Genomic DNA, 18,005 nt, shown 5'->3' on the forward strand with positions numbered 1-18,005 from the left:
GTACATAATAATTTAGAGGTTGAAAACGGAACCGAATCGTAACAAAGCCCCAGGTGCATGAAACCTAATACTGCAAGCATATTCTGAATTTATCCTTTACAGCAGTTCGTAAATGGATGGTAGGTAGGCTTAGGCTTTCATATTTCAGGACTGGATGTATGTAGGTACATACTAATATTTACTCACCACTTTGTGCTCATTCGATTTTAACGTACCTACGTTTGTTCAGATAGTGAGATAAACTGGAAAATATTAACCGTGTTACCACAAAAACTTTTTAACGTCAGTTTAAGCCTTGTCTAAAAAAATGACAAATTATGACGTTGACATATGGTTCATTTTGCAGCCAAATTTTTTTTAGACAAGTGTAAAACAGGGTTTTAAGTTTTTGTAGTAAGGCCATTTATTGTTTACGGTATGATAAACTGTGATTAAAGTTTGAAGCCCTTCCTTCAGTTTAACAGATTATTCAAAACAAAGTTGTAAATAAAAAATATATATATAATATCGGCAATAATTCACCAAGTCACCGATCCGAGCTCAATTCATCAAAATACCTGTTGTAGCCAAAATTTTCCAAACCCCACTTAATGTCTCAGCGCTCTACTAAGTACCTTCATATTGTACCAATTCCATTGTATTTCGAACAAAACACTTTCAAAAGGACCACAGATTATCCCAAACAAACAATCGACGTTTTGTATAAAACCTTTGTGGAAAAATATATTTAGGTACTTTCCGTAACAACGAGGTATACATATTCTAATTAATTTGGGTACAATATAATGTAGTAAGTGTATGTAAGATACTTAATATCGCTTGCGTGGTTTACGACCTGTGTATAACGGGTTTAGCATGCAATATATTTTATAGTGAGGTCGTGTGTAACTAGCTTTATAAACGTAAATTTACGGCCATGTGATTTTATTGCAAAAGCAGTTTATGGGTAGTAACACAGATTTTTCATTTCAGTAAATATAAAATCAACAAAATATTTTACAGAGGCAAAAAAGTGTGAAGTTGTAAATGGTAACTAAATTGAATTTGGTATTTCAATTGGTTCCAATAAAAAATAAATCAAACTAATTTTGACTGTTAACTCGCCTAAAAACTTTTCCATTCAATCAATCACGGTGTATAAATCCTGTAATCTGGGCTCACGTATTCAAAATCAAGCTACACCTTGTACTTAAATGTAGGTAGCTAGTGGTGCTGAACCATCAATTACCGTCAGTGTGTCCCTTTGTGCAATTTTCTTTGCATTAAACATCCCCTTGCAAATTCACACCCATTTATTACACGCAACAAAACTATCGTCGCAACTTGTGTTATCTATGGCAACGCTTGCTTTTATTTTATGGGGTGTTCCGTGTTTAATCTTCATTCACACGAGGCAGTGACGTTGGTTAGCTTCTTTTAATTAAAAAAATATATAATTCAACCCCATGAAGGCCCACTTACAAAAAGGCCTAATAGAAAATGCAAAGGCAATCTTAATAGCCCGGTTAATTTAAAACCCGCTCAAAATATTCCAGCTCAAAATTCATGTGAGTAATTAAAAACCATGTTCACGGTATGTCGTTGGATGGAAACGGAAAAAAAAGAATAAAAGCGTTTACATTAATTGAATTTAACAAAAGCACAGTTGCCAGTTTGTTATATAATTTCATATAAAACCGGGGCTAACTTTTGCACATTTACGCTGGCAACTTTTTCAAATTGTCCTCGTGTTATATTCAGCAATTCACTCATTCACGTGTGTGTGTTCAAGTTACCTTTTATACGTGCCTATGTACACATTTTGGTCAAACACACACATGGAAAACAACTCTTTGTCGCATACTATAAACGGAACTTTTGTATAAAAATGTGCGGGAAAGAATTTTTACGAGTATGTGTCGTGTGTGAACTATCCACTTACGTTCGTTGGTGGACATCACGCACACTGGTGTAGTTAGCATTTTTTCGTGCACACACACATCGGAGGTAGATGCATTACGTGGTGCGGACACGGTTAGTTATCTCCTATTGATCTGGTCCAATTAAGTGCACCGACGCCCTGGGGAGCCGTGGCTGGCTCACGGCAGCTGGTCTTAGCTTCGCTCGTGATATATATGTATTGGTAGCTTCCGTGTCGTAATTTTGTTGATGTTGTAGTGCTAGGTAGGACTGGGAGTACAATTCTCGGCGATCGTGTCCGGTCGGAGATTGCAACGGACTAAAACTATTGTGCTAAATACTCATTGTCTTTTGCCGATGCTGCAGTAAATATTGGTTGGACACGGCGCATTGTTTTGATTGGACAAGCAATGGTTAAAGATTGGATTGAATTAATTTAAAATGGATCTGTGTTTGAATAGGTAGCTACAAGTAACCTTCCTTCTCTTGCATATTAATATTATGGCTGTTGTCATTCCGATTACAAATCAGACCAGAAAGATTTTAATCCTTTCCTAATTTCCAATTATACTTTAAAGGCACATTTCTGATTTATCTGAAAATGTGAAAAGAAACAAAATAAAGCTTTGTAGTTTCCATATTTTCGTTGAACACACAAAAGATATCCAGCACTGCTTCAAAAAATATTTTCTATAGAATGCAATTCGTTAGGCATGCAATCTCAAATTCCACGAACTTTTCAATGGAACACTATCTCAAAAGGATGGTTCCTATTACGAGTATGTAGTGTATTTTTTCCATACAAGTCACATTTGCATGAAAGTTCTTTCATCAATGAATTGTGAAGGAAAATAAACTACCTATATTCAATCATGGTAATTTTGAAATAACAGAGATTCTTTTATTGGTAATCGTATCACTTTTTAATGCAAATTCTTTTCATACATAGCTTAGTTCCTAACTAACTAACCTAACTAGTTCCAGCATTGCTATTAATTAATAAAGCAAACATAAAATGTGTCGTTAACTATCTTTCTTCACCTGAAGGTACTAGAATCCTCCATTACAACCACATTTTGCCTGCAATACATCGACTGCAAGCAAGCAATACCTCCTATCTGACTCCGGGTGGATTTTAAAGGGGAACAATAAAACTTAATAAAATCCTTATTCCGAGGTAGGCATAATGAGATACTGAAAATCCAAGTTTTCTTTATTTACGCATAGTATTGATTAATAAAGTTTTTTGTTTTTATTTTGAATCTTAAGCTACCTTAAACCTTTTTGGTAGATACAAGTTTTTTGAAACAAAAATGTCAGATAGGAGATATTGCTTGCTTGCAGTCGACATAACACTCCCAATCAAACTGGCCTGAACAGTATTGTGTCATAAATACCTAAGCAGGTAGATTGTCCTCCCATAGTTTAGGCCCTTATCGCGTTTTACGAGGCCCACGGGAAATGAGGGGGCTGCTCCATTGGTAGCACAGCACATGGCTATCTGATTAATCAAATTAGTGTTTGTGCTGGAGATATAGTGACGTGATGTGTTCGAGCCCTTAGTATGTTTAGAAGTGTTACACAACTTTCATAAGTTGTGTAAAATTGTCGACCATCGAAAGTCACTATTGGTCTTACTCTAAAAACTTAAACACTTGTCTAAAAAAATTGTGGCTGCAAAATTGACCTTATTTCAACATCATAATCTGTCATTTTTTTAGCCAAGTGTTAAACTGACGTTTAAAAGTTTTTGTGCTACGACGGTATATGTTTTCTAACAAGGTTTTAGCAGCAACAAATAATATAATAGTAAGATGCAATTTTCCACTCTTTTTCGGAAAAAAATTATCACTTTCTATTTCAATTGCGTTACCTAGTTTTATATCAACTACTCCCATTTAACCTGAAAATCTGTAACCTACGTAATTAATCCTTACTAGTTGTTCATTTATAAAATAATCCTCTGAATTGAGAACCTCCTGCTTTTTCACATCACCATAGCAATTTCCCCACCAATTCACACAGCCACGTTTTGGCTATTCACACAGTCACATTTGCGCAATTAACGTTCAGGCTCTCATATGCGAGTCACGTAAGCCAATGGCATGTAACGCACTCCGTTACTTACTGCTGCATTATGCTGCCAATGAGGTACGACGATTATACGAACATGAAACGAGGTTGGGGAGTGGCTGATGAGGGTTTTGGGGTGTATAGGGATGAAGAAGAAGAGAGATATCGTTTTAGTAGCACCTTTATTTGATTAGGACGGATAATGACAACACTATACCTCTTTATGTGTTAACCCCGCAAAAGAACATACCTACCTGAATTCTGAAATTGGGTAAAATGTAATCGTCAGAAATTAATAGGTAATTTGGTGGTTTTCAGATGGAGAATTATATTCAGGCACAGTCGCAGACTTCAGCGGCATGGAGCCGATCATCTACAGAGAACCACTACAAACAGAACCATACGACTCCATGACACTAAATGGTAAGCATATCAATCAAACACCATCTGAATTGATTCAAAACGTCACATAAAAGTCATAATAAATCAACACATACAACCCCTAAATGTCGGCTTACGAACAAATAGAAGCCAATTACAATAAACACATCGATAACACCTCGAACACATGCTTTGTTTACACTGTGTATTTACATATCTACGGCCGATTGACTCTCAATGCGACTGTCAAACAGACATCCGCCATTATAATTGAATTCAGAAGCGCGGTAACTCCTTGTCAGCCGCGTGACATTTGACGTGTCAACATTCACGAAATCCGATTAAGATCGTATTAGAAATTATCGACTGAGCACCGATAGGGTTACATCATAGCGTAATTGGGTGTTTAAATTCACTTGAATAATAATTACCTACATATGAACATACGTCTTTAAACTAATGGTACCTTTTTATTTACAGCTCCGGACTTCGTGAATTCGTTGGTGCATGGAAACTTTGTCTATTTCTTCTTCAGAGAAACAGCAGTTGAATATATCAACTGTGGGAAGGTGAGATTTTCACTTATAATACCACAAGAGCTTCAAAATTATCGGGTATTTTCCGATAGGTTCGTTGAAGGAATCAATGAAGGAGTCAAGTTTTTCAGGTTAAAAAATAACGAGCGCGAAGCGCGAGTGATTTTTCCTGAAAAACTTGACGACTTTATTTGTTTGCAGGGAACCTTGAGGGAAATGCCAGATAATTATGAAGCTCGTGTGGTATTCGGGAGATTATTTTTCCGTCCCAAATGTCGGCCACAACCTGTCAGTTTGACGTAGCAACGACCAGAGAAAATATTCAAAAAATTTTCAGTATAATACCATGTAGGTTGTACCACGTGACGTCGAATGGTGCAATTCTATTGGTCGATATTTGGGTCGGAAAAATAATCACTTATAATACCACAAGAGCTTCAAAATTATCGGGTATTTTCCGATAGGTTCGTTGCAAACAAATGAAGGAGTCAAGTTTTTCAGGTTAAAAAATCACGAGCGCGAAGCGCGAGTGATTTTTCCTGGAAAACTTGACGACTTTATTTGTTTGCAGGGAACCTTGAGGGAAATGCCAGATAATTATGAAGCTCGTGTGGTATTCGGGAGATTATTTTTCCGTCCCAAATGTCGGCCACAACCTGTCAGTTTGACGTAGCAACGACCAGAGAAAATATTCAAAAAATTTTCAGTATAATACCATGTAGGTTGTACCACGTGACGTCGAATGGTGCAATTCTATTGGTCGATATTTGGGTCGGAAAAATAATCACTATTATTTATTTAAGCATATAATGTAAAGCACTTGTATATTCTAGCAAGAGTAGGTGCTATACTCTGCGACTTACACGATGGCAGATATCACCGCTCGACGGCGTCGCACGTCTGTAATTCATTGCTTGTGCGGTTTTACTGTACTGCTTCTAGAGAATTCTAAATGCATTTGCTTTGTATAAATTAACACTACATTTCTAATTCACAAAAGATGTTATATAAACAAAGTAACATCAGAAATCGAAATTCTTCGTCACTCTATTTAGATATAGTTCGCGTTTTAAAAGCTTATATCCGAAGATTTCACGCTTCATGTTTGAGGGGCGATAACTCAAAGTAAATCTTAGCCCTCCTCTAAAATTACTCATCAATGACATGTGGGACATCCTTCCCGAGTTTGGATTCGACGTGTAGGCGCGTTTTTCATAATGGGTCAGATACTCCAAGCCATCAACGAAAAAAACTAAATAACCATAGATCAAAGACTAAGGTATTGAGAGGTCACGAGTTCCACCGATCGTTCTTTAAAACTGTTTAATATTTTTAAAACTTGGACCATTCTAACCCTTATCTTCACTATCTAGGCGGTGTACTCCCGAGTAGCGCGAGTGTGCAGAGACGACCGAGGCGGGCCGCATCGGTTCAAGCAGCGCTGGACATCATTCCTCAAGTCCAGACTCAACTGCTCCGTCGCTGGAGACTTCCCTTTCTACTTCAATGAAATACGTAAGTTTGTTGTATGTTTTCCTATCTTCTTTGTTACAATTAAGAGGCAAATGTTAAGCAGTACCTTCTCAATGCTCACCACTTCTTATCATTACGACAACGTACCGAAATCTTTGTTAAAACTTAAAGACGATAAAAATGAAATAAGTAAGATCAGTTATGAAAATTTCAAAGCAGATCTCTCAAGAAGGTTCCCAAAGCAAAATACCACATTTCGAATTTCTCTGCTTCCAGAATCAACGACCGAACTAATAGAAGGTGTATACGGAGGTTTAAACGCGCAGTTGATCTACGGAACCTTCACGACTCCGCCTAACAGTATATCTGGCAGTGCCGTCTGCGCGTTCAGCATGCAGGACATTGCTGATACCTTCGAAGGGACCTTTAAAGAACAGAGTGCGATCAACTCCAATTGGTTGCCTGTTAATAGTGCTAAAGTAAGTTGCTCATGGAAAGATTAGAAAGGACACGAACAGATATACCTCCAAAATAACTGTCATGTGTTGAAAATGGATTAATTGTCTTCATTGACGCTTTTATTTTGGTCTCACCAATCTATCTATGTATGAATAGTAATCCATCTATTTAAATACATAATCCTTATTGTATTTCAAAGTCACAAATAACTTTTTTCTGTTACTAGGTACCAGAGCCACGTCCGGGAACGTGTCACAACGATTCAAGACAGCTTCCCGATCAGACATTAAACTTCATCAAAACACACGCTTTGATGGATGAGTCTGTCCCAGCTTTCTTCGGAGAACCCATCGTTATTCGCACTAGTTTCCAGTAAGTTCCATCAAATTAGAACTTTCTATGTAATGGTGGTAGTTTTGGTATCATGAATGTAACGTTTTTATTTTTTTTTTCAGCTACAGATTTACGCAGATAGCGGTAGATCCACAAGTTAAAACTCCTGGAGGGAAAGCGTACGATGTCTTGTTCATTGGAACAGGTAAGTTTTAACAAACACCAAGAACTAAACCGTTTGACTTTACTTAATTCAAATTGAACCATATTGATGTATAACACGAACACTCTTTTACAGACAACGGCAAAATCATCAAAGCCATCAACGCAGTGTCCTACGACTCGAACAAGCGCGCAGTGCCAGTAGTCATCGAGGAACTGCAGGCCTTCGCAGCAGGGTCACCAGTGAGAGCGCTGAGGGTCGCCCGCGCTGGTCGTGACGCCGCCCGGCTGATCGCCGTGTCAGACCGACAGGTGCTCAGTCTGAGGCTGCATCGGTGTTCCAGTGATAAGATTAGTTCTTGCTCGTGAGTATGATTTTTTTTGTTTACTTTAATGCGTCTCAGGATGTTGGAGAAAAATGATAGATGTAATATTAATTTATCAACGCTCAAGCGAGAACTGTGCCCACCAACGAATTACTTATCTATACTAATATTATAAAGAGGAAAACTTAGTTTTTTTGTTTGTTTGGTTGTAATGGATAAACTCAAAAACTGCTGGACCGATTTTAAATATTCTTTCGCCGTTAGAAAGCTATATTATCTGCGAGTAACATAGGCTATATTTTATCCCGGTGCGGGCAGTAGCTCCCACGGGACGCGGGTGACCGCGGGAAAACGGCTTGTATGAAATAATTTAAATATGAATCACATATTGACATAATATATATCCTAAATAAGATACAGGAATAATCCCAAAAATAACCAATAACATTTAGCTGGCATACTCCAAAAGAAAAAAAAACTATTGTCACAAACAGAATACCAAATGTTACTTGTTTTCAGTGAATGTGTGGCGCTACAAGACCCATACTGTGCGTGGGACAAACAGGCGGGTCGGTGTCGCGCCTTCTCCCACGGCGTCAGTCGGTGGCTCGACGAGAACTCCTTCTACCAGAGCGTCAGCACTGGCAGCCATACGGCTTGCCCTCATAGTAAGTATACAAGTAACCTCCAAAGAATAGAATTACAAATTAGAAAGAAATACATATAAAGAGAAAAATATTACACTAACAAAAATATGCCCAACTTAACACATGATGCTCTTCTTTCCTCAGGTAAAGACGCAGGCGCAGTAGGAGGACTCAGTTCAGGGTTATACGACGACGCCAGGGGAGAGCCGAAAGGAGAAGTGATAAACATCGTACAAGACAAGGACGGCAAAGGAGGTGGTGGAGGTAACGAAGGTACTTTTACTAACACGTTTCATTATCTGATGCTGTTTAGATCAATCATTGCATTTCATCACATTCTGGAACATTACCGATCTCACTTAGTCGAGCAAGATGTTGATTAATGCTTTTGTTTTTTTAGGTCCTGAGGTGCTTGCAGCTGATCCCCCACCGGCTGCGTACTCAGTAGAAACGTTAGCATTAGCAGTAGCGGCAGGTGCTTTAGCCGCATTAGGAGCAGGCTTCGCAGCCGGCTACATCTGCGGCAGGAGATGCAAAAAGGACGACGACGACAATATGCCTTACCCCGATACTGAGTATGAATATTTCGAACAAAGGCAGAATATTAATAGGTTTGTATTTTGTTTAGGGTTCGATTGATTTGTGACTAACCTAGACTTAGTTTAAACTAACTCAAAATTCTTAACAAATAACAAAATATTAGTGTTCTGTTTTTAGGATGCTGTTATTATTCCAACAAATACTGAATATTGGTGTCATTGCAGGATCCAAGCGGAGCCGAAGTTATTACAGCAAGTTGAAGAAGTGACGTACGCAGAGCCAGTTCTAGCTCCTCAGCCGAAGCCGGCGTCCCCCCGCGCTACTCTGCGCAAGCACCCACCATACCATCCTCACCATGAGACGCTGTTCCAGTTCCAGCCTGACGCCTACCGTCGCGACAACTTCGGAACCCTTCGCTCGCATCAGGTCAATGTCAGTTATTCTCTTTTTTATTCTCTTGCATGGCTTGCTGTGGTCGTTTTTACAGGTATGGGACGCGTTCTGTGATTTAAAGTTCTGGGGACAAGTTATTATTTTATGGAGAGGCGATTACCTTAACACCTTTTCATATGACAGAAAATATTAAAATCAATTCCGATTTATTAAACATGTTAAAGATACAAAGTATCCCTAAAAGAATGGTAATATTGTCATCTTTGTTATACCTCTATGAGGATACAGCGATTTGCATGACTTTCCAATATAACCACTAAAATACTTCTTCTAACTCTATGCGCTCTAACCCTTTTCCTTTAATTATCATCAACTGATTCTGGTAGAACAGTTCAATGCTGTTACAGAGTAAGTTTAACTAAACTTATCTTCTCACCTTGCTCTCTCATCGTCACCCATAGTGCATGATTCTTCATTATTTCGTAACTCATCTTCCATGTTAACATTAATTTACTTACTAATCGTTTAATCCATTAACAATATCATTATTCCATTTCCATTGCCTTACCATTTTTGTTGAAAATGTTCTTGAGATTATAAATAAACAATTAAGTCATCCACATATAACACGTATTTCGTTCAAATGTTTTCATATAATATATTCATATCTCCGAGATTTTGATTTATATAATTGAATTGAATAATTAATTGATCAAGTATAAAATCAACAAAATTATATCCGTAGGTACTATTATTTTCATTTAAATCATAATCTCAAGTGCATTTCAACCTGCTAATAACCATTCATTCATTCCACTAACTCACGCACGCTTATTCACCTAGGCATGTCAGTTAACACAGGAATATTCGGACCGCAGGGCGATGGGTACCGGCGGGGCAACGACAATGGCTTCTCGACCACGCGATCAGTGAAGAAGGTGTACCTCTGAGAAACAAGCGGGGCGGATTCGCGCGACCAAATGCATCATCATAAACATAATACGCACCACCACCATACTTTGGGTAAGTTCTACTATATTTTAACTTTCTTTGTTACGTACTAGCTTATTCCGACGGTTTAAGGAATAGCTACTTCAAGAGCCTATAGGTAACCGTCTTCAAAAAGAAACTTACCTCCACACCAAGGTTCATCTCAATCGGTTCTGCTGTTTTAATGCACAAGATAATTAAAGCAATGGAAACGTTGATCAAATGCTAAGTTAAGAGTTGTTTAAGAAAGTTTGGGTACCTTAATACTTTTTGTGTTGTCTTCGACTGGTGTTGAAACATATCGATGTGTTGCAGTGTCGCAGCGCAGCAGCGGCTCGGGCTCTGCGTCGGCGAGTGGCGGCGGATCGTCGTCGTCGCCGTCACCGCCGTCGTCGTCCCCGTCGCCGTCGGGCGAGCGGCCGCCCACGCCGCCGCCGCCCGCGCCGCAGCCCTGCGCCTACATCTACCGCAACTAGCGCGCCGCCCCGCTCCCCGCACCGCACGTCGCCCGTGCCGTCTACGTCATACGGACACCGCCCCCTACCCACGTGACGACACTTGACAACGTGATTATGACATTCCAAAATTGAACATTGTTATTCGAATCGTATTCGACTGAGTGACGTTCGATCGAACGTGTTTTGTTATTGCCGACGATATTGACCCTCTAGTGAATGAAACGTGGATACAAAGTCGTATTGCCTGTATTATACGTTGAAGCTGTTGAGCGTTCATTGAGAACGCACTTTCGAAATGGCGGAATTCTAAATGATTTGTAACTTGATAGTATAGATACTATGTTTAAATGTGGATTGTTAAAACAAATGCATGATACAAAACATTCTTCCATGAAAATAAATATTATATACGTACTGGTGATTATCCACAATCTAAATTGATCGTATCTATGGTCAGAGGATGTGAGACAAAAAAATATGTATTTTTTTTAAAAGACGGAACAATATTATCGATTGATGTATGTAAGAGGAATAATGTAACAAATTGTAGATTGTTTAGAATATACATAGTTTACAAATAATGTAGGTGAAAATATAAGTTTTTGTTGGTAACATGTTAACGAATAGTTAATTTAAAACTGTGATTGTCATTGCAGTTTTTGCAAAACTGTTCGATCGGCATTGTTTTCAACAAAATGGAAGAGTTGCAATGGAGTCACAAAATGCTTTTTTACATAACTACTATTTTTAGCATAACGTCATTAAATATAGGGAGGGTTCTCTTATTCTAAAGTTTTAGCGTTACTATAACTCGACAACATTGTCTACAACACCGTACAACTCACCTGATAATGAAGACACACAAATGTTTTTTGTTCAACAAGTTGTGTTGTGCAATGTTGCCGAGCTATACCTAGATTAAACGATGATTATAACATTATAGTTGAAACAATGACATTATGAAACACAAAATATGATATAAATTATATTTACCATGTATAAAATGATATGTAAAGTTCTGATACTTATTCATTCATTAAAAAGTGCTTCTTATGGGTGTATTTAGAGTACTAGGAGGTCGTTTTGATAATTATTGGATAATGTTATAGATTTAGCTATTATGTATACATAGATACATATAATGATAGTTAAGGCGGCACTGTGGTGCCACATTGCCAATCTAGATTGTTGGTGCGCCATCGCGTAGTTACGACCCGTAACTGTGATCATCGTGTACATACATTCTGTGACACTGACGACGTCTCCTTTTGTCTACTGTCGTTTCTATAAATTAACTTTCCGAAAATGTGGGCCAAAACGTTTGTAAAAATCCTTTTTCGAAAGACGTTCCTGTTGCTAATTTTGTAATTGCCGAGGAATTAGAATGTTCTCGTTGAATAATCGCTTTATGAATTATTTTGTAATCTAGCTAGCAGTTACTTTGATCCCGAGATTGTATAGTGTTCAGACTCATCTTCGCTCATTGTTGACAATTGAATGTGTGTAAAGAAAATGTCAATTCTATTTGTAATGACTTAGTGCCTAAGTGTGTGTGGCAGGATTGTAATTTGTACATTACAAAGATTCCGTTTTATTTTGGACTGAGTTAGTGCGGACATTAGCGCCTTTAGAGTAGCGATTACAGTAGACAAGACGTAATGAAACTATAGATACTGCCTCAGAGCTCTGGTGACATCTCTCGACTGTGCTATTGACACCTAATGTTATCTCATCTAAAAATCCATACAAAATGTAGAGCACAAAATGGAGATGTATTTTCTTGTCAGAGCTTTTTGGCAGTAAACAGAACATAATTTTTATACGCCATAATAATAAAAAAGGCATTCTCGACATTGCCTTCATAATACTCATGTTTATTTTTCATTTTTATATAATACCAAAGATGCCATGATTTTAATGTAAATTATTTATTTATAGTAGTGATTGCTAATAACATTTATTACTTAATCAACTTGTTATTTTATATGAATATAACTGCCAATTTGTATACTTATTTTATAATTAACCAAAGCAACGCACAGTTTATTTTTTAAATTAATTAATCCATACGATATGTAGATGCTTTAATATGGCAGAATTGTTCGGAAAATGTATATTTACAAACTGTGAAAATGGCAAAAATAATAAATATTATCCGTCTTACCACAAAAACTTTTTAACGTCAGTTTAAGACTTGTCTAAAAAAATGTCAAATTATGACGTTGACATATGGTTCATTTTGGAGCCACATTTTTTTTAGACAAGTGTAAAACAGTTGCTAAAGTTTTTGTAGTAAGGCCATAAAAGTATAAAGCTTGCAGTCCTTAGTCAAGTAGTATCTAAAGAGTATTTATCATGTTACAAATTACTGTTATGACGTCATAAGAGTTGATTGAATGTATAGTCCGTTATAAGTGACCCTAGTGATGCGCTCCTTCTGGAGTCGTCCGTCGAGTCATACGTGGGGTTGTCAGTTGTCACTCAACCTTGTCAAAGCGACACGTGGTTGCCATTTTCACAGCTTGTAATGCGAAAATTAATGAACACGTACATACGTAAGTGAGGCTAGTACCTACTTGTAAATAGCAAGTTCTGTAATGTAATTAGTTTTCGTCGAGTAAATAATTTAAGCGTTAGCATGTAAGCGCAAGAAATTTTTGAAAAGTGAATTGTTAAGAATTGTTTTTTGTATTACTTAAAAAATAATATTGATGAAATGTACAATAACCATTTCTACGTTTAAATTACTGAACCACCTTTTTATACTCGTAAAGTTAATTGTAATCATAAACATGCCTAGAAGTTTCTTGTACTAAGCGTAAAAATATTGATTTATAATATATTGAGAATTATATAGATCGTATCGTAACGTAGATTATAATAGACCGCTTAATTTTGTTTGAAACTCGAAGCCTTAGTGTTAGAAATTGAAGACTTTTATTGAAATAAAGAACTAAGTAACAGATTGGATTAAATAAAGATGATCCGCAACTTTTAATAAAAAATATAATGTTAAGGTATAGCTCGTTACGTCACGTTACTCTCAAACTATCCATCACATAATTACTATATGTTATAGCATGTAAATACGAAGAATGAGTTCTAAAGCCAGGCGGGTAAGCGCCACTTTTCACTGAGACCTGGTATATGGTTACGCGACACGCTATTCGTTAAAAATTTACAGAACGTTAAAGTATACCTTAATAAATTATATTCACTTTTAATGACAATTGCCTTAGTGCAAAATTAGATGTATGCCTCGATACTCAGTGAACTGTAGGCCTCTACAGGATAAGGAAGTAAATACGTTTGGTTTCGCTGCGTATGTCATATTTTTCTACTTGGAAAGTTTTCTCGGAGTTCTAATTTCAAAATTGTGCGTTAGAATTTTAAAATTAGAATTGTTAGCAGCAACGCATAGTTTTTGTTTTCTACGTAAAGGATTTCTTTATCACAAAATGTTTAATATAATATTTTAGTATATTTACTAAACTTAACACCTTATTGGGCACGATTGCCTGCCCACCAACCAATAAAAATTAAGGTAAAAATTGCAGAAAGATACGATTTTTTAATTATTTTCATGAACTTAAAGATTCAAATCTATGAAGCATTTTGTGATAAGGAAACGGGACGGTATATCACGATGTAACTGTGGGAAGTGCCTAACTATATTACCTATTTGCACCTGTAGTATAAACGAAGCCCGTTAATTCCCATGAACCGACCATTAATTACCAGATTTATAAGCGTTAGTTTAAATTTAAACTTTGTTCCGCCATCTTAGCAGAACCGCGCATGCGTGATGGAAGTGTGAACATAGATTAAAATTAAACTTTTATCTTCCATGCTAAGTGATAGTGAGTTTCTAATAGTGTGCCTTTAGTATCGCATAGTTACCGCCCTTTAGAAACTCGAAAAGAATATTGGAAATAGGTCTATCTATTTATTTTTGAACCTCATGAACAGTCATAACTTCATACAATTTTACTAGTAGTCATAATGTATACGTCATCATTTACAGATAAATTCACTTATTACATTACCTGTTATTCCAATTCACTATGTCTATACCTGATGATAGTTTGGTAATCTATGATAAACCTATGATTATTAAAATTACCTTTTCATTCTCATAAACTCATACATGTTTTGTACTATCTTATGATTTGCTCTTTTCTCCAGTGACATGAAAGATGTAGCCATGTAGCCTCTGTTTTGAGTGTAACCTATGTGTGGCCTCCGAACCATTGTTACAGTCGAGTCGAAACAAAGTTTAAACTTAAAGCAGAGTCTAGTTTTAGTTTCTTTTAAGGCATAGGTTTAAGTAGGGGTTTTATAAATAATAATGCAAACGCAATTGCAGTGATAGAACTGTTACACCTTATTCGCTGCCCGTATTTATAGAGTGCAATTTTTTTATAACTAGAGACAAATAGATTGTAAAACATTGATTTGCAAAATATGAAATAGGGAGCTCTGTGAAGCAAAGTTTTATATTTTACTCTTCATTGTTTGAAATGTTATGATCATTTTCTCATTAAAATATTATTAATATTATGCTAAATATTTTAGCAAAGGATAAAATGTATTCCTTTTCTTTAGTAAATAAAATATTGAAACTCGAAACTGCTTATTTATTTGAACCCTTGAAATTGACAGTGAGTGATTCCGGTCAAAATGACCACCACGAACGAGACCTATACAATTAAATACCTAATACTTATGTATTATGTAGAGTTACTTCGACCTCTGACCCATATATACAATCGCTGTTTGCAAGAAGGTTATTCCCACTCCCCCTAAAAAAAGCGATTGTACATCCAATCCTTAAGAGTAGGAACAGAGACTGTGTCAACAACTATAGACCCATTTCAGTCCTTTCTTCACTAAGATTTTCGGAAAGTTAATGAATAAATACTTGACGCGTTTTCTTCTCAAATACAACGTAATTGCTCCAAATCAGTATGGCTTTCGGCATGGCGTATCAACTGAAGACGCCGTTCTGGACCTGACACAATTTGTTGCCAAAAACCAAGATCCGATAAATAAATGCCTGTGAATTTTCTTAGATCTATCCAAGGCCTTCGACACAGTTTCTGTTCCCATTCTAACCTTCAAATTGGAACGACACGGTATTCGACGAAACACACTTGACATCTTTAAAGACTACCTTAAAAACCGTACACAAAGAGTTAAAGTAGATAGCCACCTTAGTGATGAGCAAATAGAAACTTTTGGAGTCCCCCAGGGCAGCATATTGGGCCCAACCTTGTTCCAGATTTACATAAATGATCTCTGTCGCATGTCATTGCCAAATAGCAAGATTTTTACCTACGCCGATGACACAGCAATCGTTGTTTACGGTCCTACATGGGAAAAAGTTAAAACTATGCCGAACGTGCTATTTCTGAAGTAACAAAATGGTTAAGGTTTAATCTGCTTACACTAAACCTTGAAAAAACTGCATTTATTACTTTCGCACTTACCAACAAATCTAAACCACCCAGCTCTTTTTCCCTTACTGCACACACATGCTCTAACCAAACGTCACACTGCCTCTGTTCGCCCCTCACAAGAACGAACAATATTAAATACATTGGGAGTGCAGATTGATGACGAGCTCAAATGGGACGTTCATCTTGATACTGTCATAACTAGGACTGCGTCTAGTTCATGTCTTTAAGACTAAGGGAATCGGCTGATCCTGACACTCTGAAAATGGTGTATTTCGCATTATGTCAATCTATAAACGGTTACTGCATCTCAGTCTGGGGTGGTGCTGGGAAAACTAGGTTTCTCAGGGCAGAACGAGCGCAGAGAGCAGTTCTGAAAGTATGGACGAAAAAACCTTACAGATCGTTCAGTATCTCATATATCGATCGTTACAGTTCATCAAATGTATGTGCTCCAATCTGTTATCAAAAAGTATACCACGCTGCCGAAATCTGACCCCAATAAACACATTAACCTACCCTGTGGTGCTCAACATAAGACCTCCTTCGCCAAACACCAGTACTACATCTTAAGTTAACACGTTTATAAAGCAATCCACAAAACTCTCAACATACTAGATCTCAACCGTCACCAACTTAAATCTAAGCTCACAAGCTGGCTTCTACAACAGGACTACCCAAACACAACACCCATATACGCACAACCATACGAGCGCACACACACACACACACACACAAATACACACACACACAAAGACACACACACATCCAAATACACACACACACAGTCACACACAAACACACTCTTTACTATCGTACATGAAATTTAACTCACTATAGTTCGGCCATTCAGAGAATGCGTTCCTGACACGTCGCGATTGAACTGACGACGTAACTTTGCAATGGCGTTGCAGTTACGATAAAAATATTTTTGCTGGTTGTTTACCGTTTTAACAATTGAGGAGCATTAAAACAACATTATTATATCAATAATCAATGAATGTAGTTACGTCGTCAGTTCAATCGCGACGTGTCAGGAACGCATTCTCTGAATGGCCGAACTATAATGTCCTTATGACCTAGTCTACATAAATAAAACAAATATATAATTAATGGCCGAATCACTGTCTCTTATAATACAGGATGTCCTAGTGTAATAGGCAGGGTTTCAATCTCTGAACATAGATCTATATCTATGTACCCTAGAATTAAGCTCCATATTCATGTATATTGAGTTCTCTTTCATGTATCTATGTATGATGTTTTGGTTAATAAATAAATTATTATTAAATTATTATTATCTTGTATGTCTCTACCAGACAGTGGCGGATTAACGTATAAGCACTACAAGCACGTGCTTGGGGCCCCTGTTCTCCAGGGGCCTCCATCCTCTGCTGGCGTTTCATTTTATACCTACATTTTATCGAGATTCATCCACAATATGTCCGAAATCACAAGGCGCGAGCAGTTCGGGAGGAACCCTTCATACACCCCCGCCTCTAAACATGATTGGTCGCAGTGCTGTTGATTGTTGTACGATCGCAGTGAATATTTTTCAATTGGGCAGTTGTTATTGTTATACATTTTTTTTCGGCTTCTACTCATCGTTGGGCAGTTTTAAAAGAATTAATAGCCAACGATAGCGTTCTGAAGTCGCTATCGGACACTCGTTGGGAAGCTCACGCTGTAACTACGAGTGCAATATAACAATCATATCCAAAAATTTTGGATGCTTTAGATCAGTGGTTTTTAACCAGTGGTCCGCGGACCATTGGTCCCTGGAGGCATTCCAAGTGGTCCGCGAAGCTTAGCTTCGCGACGTTGTTATCGATCTTACGTATACATCCATCGTACTTGTCCAACAGAAAAGAATGAAGGT

At 37.3% G+C, this 18,005-nt stretch overlaps 1 protein-coding gene across 4 annotated transcripts in view; it reads left to right on the top strand.

Moving 5' to 3' along the window:
- LOC124638035 (semaphorin-1A) overlaps nt 1–15,299 on the top strand; it is a 317,825-nt gene extending 302,526 nt beyond the window's left edge. The window contains exons 5-17 of one of the 4 annotated variants that reach the window (XM_047174823.1): nt 4,291–4,395; nt 4,834–4,922; nt 6,263–6,404; nt 6,639–6,841; nt 7,048–7,193; nt 7,277–7,359; nt 7,453–7,681; nt 8,162–8,310; nt 8,434–8,562; nt 8,690–8,900; nt 9,054–9,261; nt 10,101–10,245; nt 10,528–15,299. In XM_047174823.1, coding sequence (XP_047030779.1) covers nt 4,291–4,395; nt 4,834–4,922; nt 6,263–6,404; nt 6,639–6,841; nt 7,048–7,193; nt 7,277–7,359; nt 7,453–7,681; nt 8,162–8,310; nt 8,434–8,562; nt 8,690–8,900; nt 9,054–9,261; nt 10,101–10,172 — 1,766 coding nt within the window. In that variant the 3' untranslated portion in view covers nt 10,173–10,245; nt 10,528–15,299. The remainder of the gene's footprint in view (nt 1–4,290; nt 4,396–4,833; nt 4,923–6,262; nt 6,405–6,638; nt 6,842–7,047; nt 7,194–7,276; nt 7,360–7,452; nt 7,682–8,161; nt 8,311–8,433; nt 8,563–8,689; nt 8,901–9,053; nt 9,262–10,100; nt 10,246–10,527) is intronic. The other 3 variants (XM_047174824.1, XM_047174826.1, XM_047174825.1) reach the window with 3 other exon arrangements.
- The last annotated feature ends 2,706 nt before the right edge of the window (nt 15,300–18,005 follow it).

Source organism: Helicoverpa zea, chromosome 17 (assembly GCF_022581195.2).
Source record: "Helicoverpa zea isolate HzStark_Cry1AcR chromosome 17, ilHelZeax1.1, whole genome shotgun sequence".
NCBI classification, from domain to species: Eukaryota; Metazoa; Arthropoda; class Insecta; order Lepidoptera; family Noctuidae; genus Helicoverpa; species Helicoverpa zea.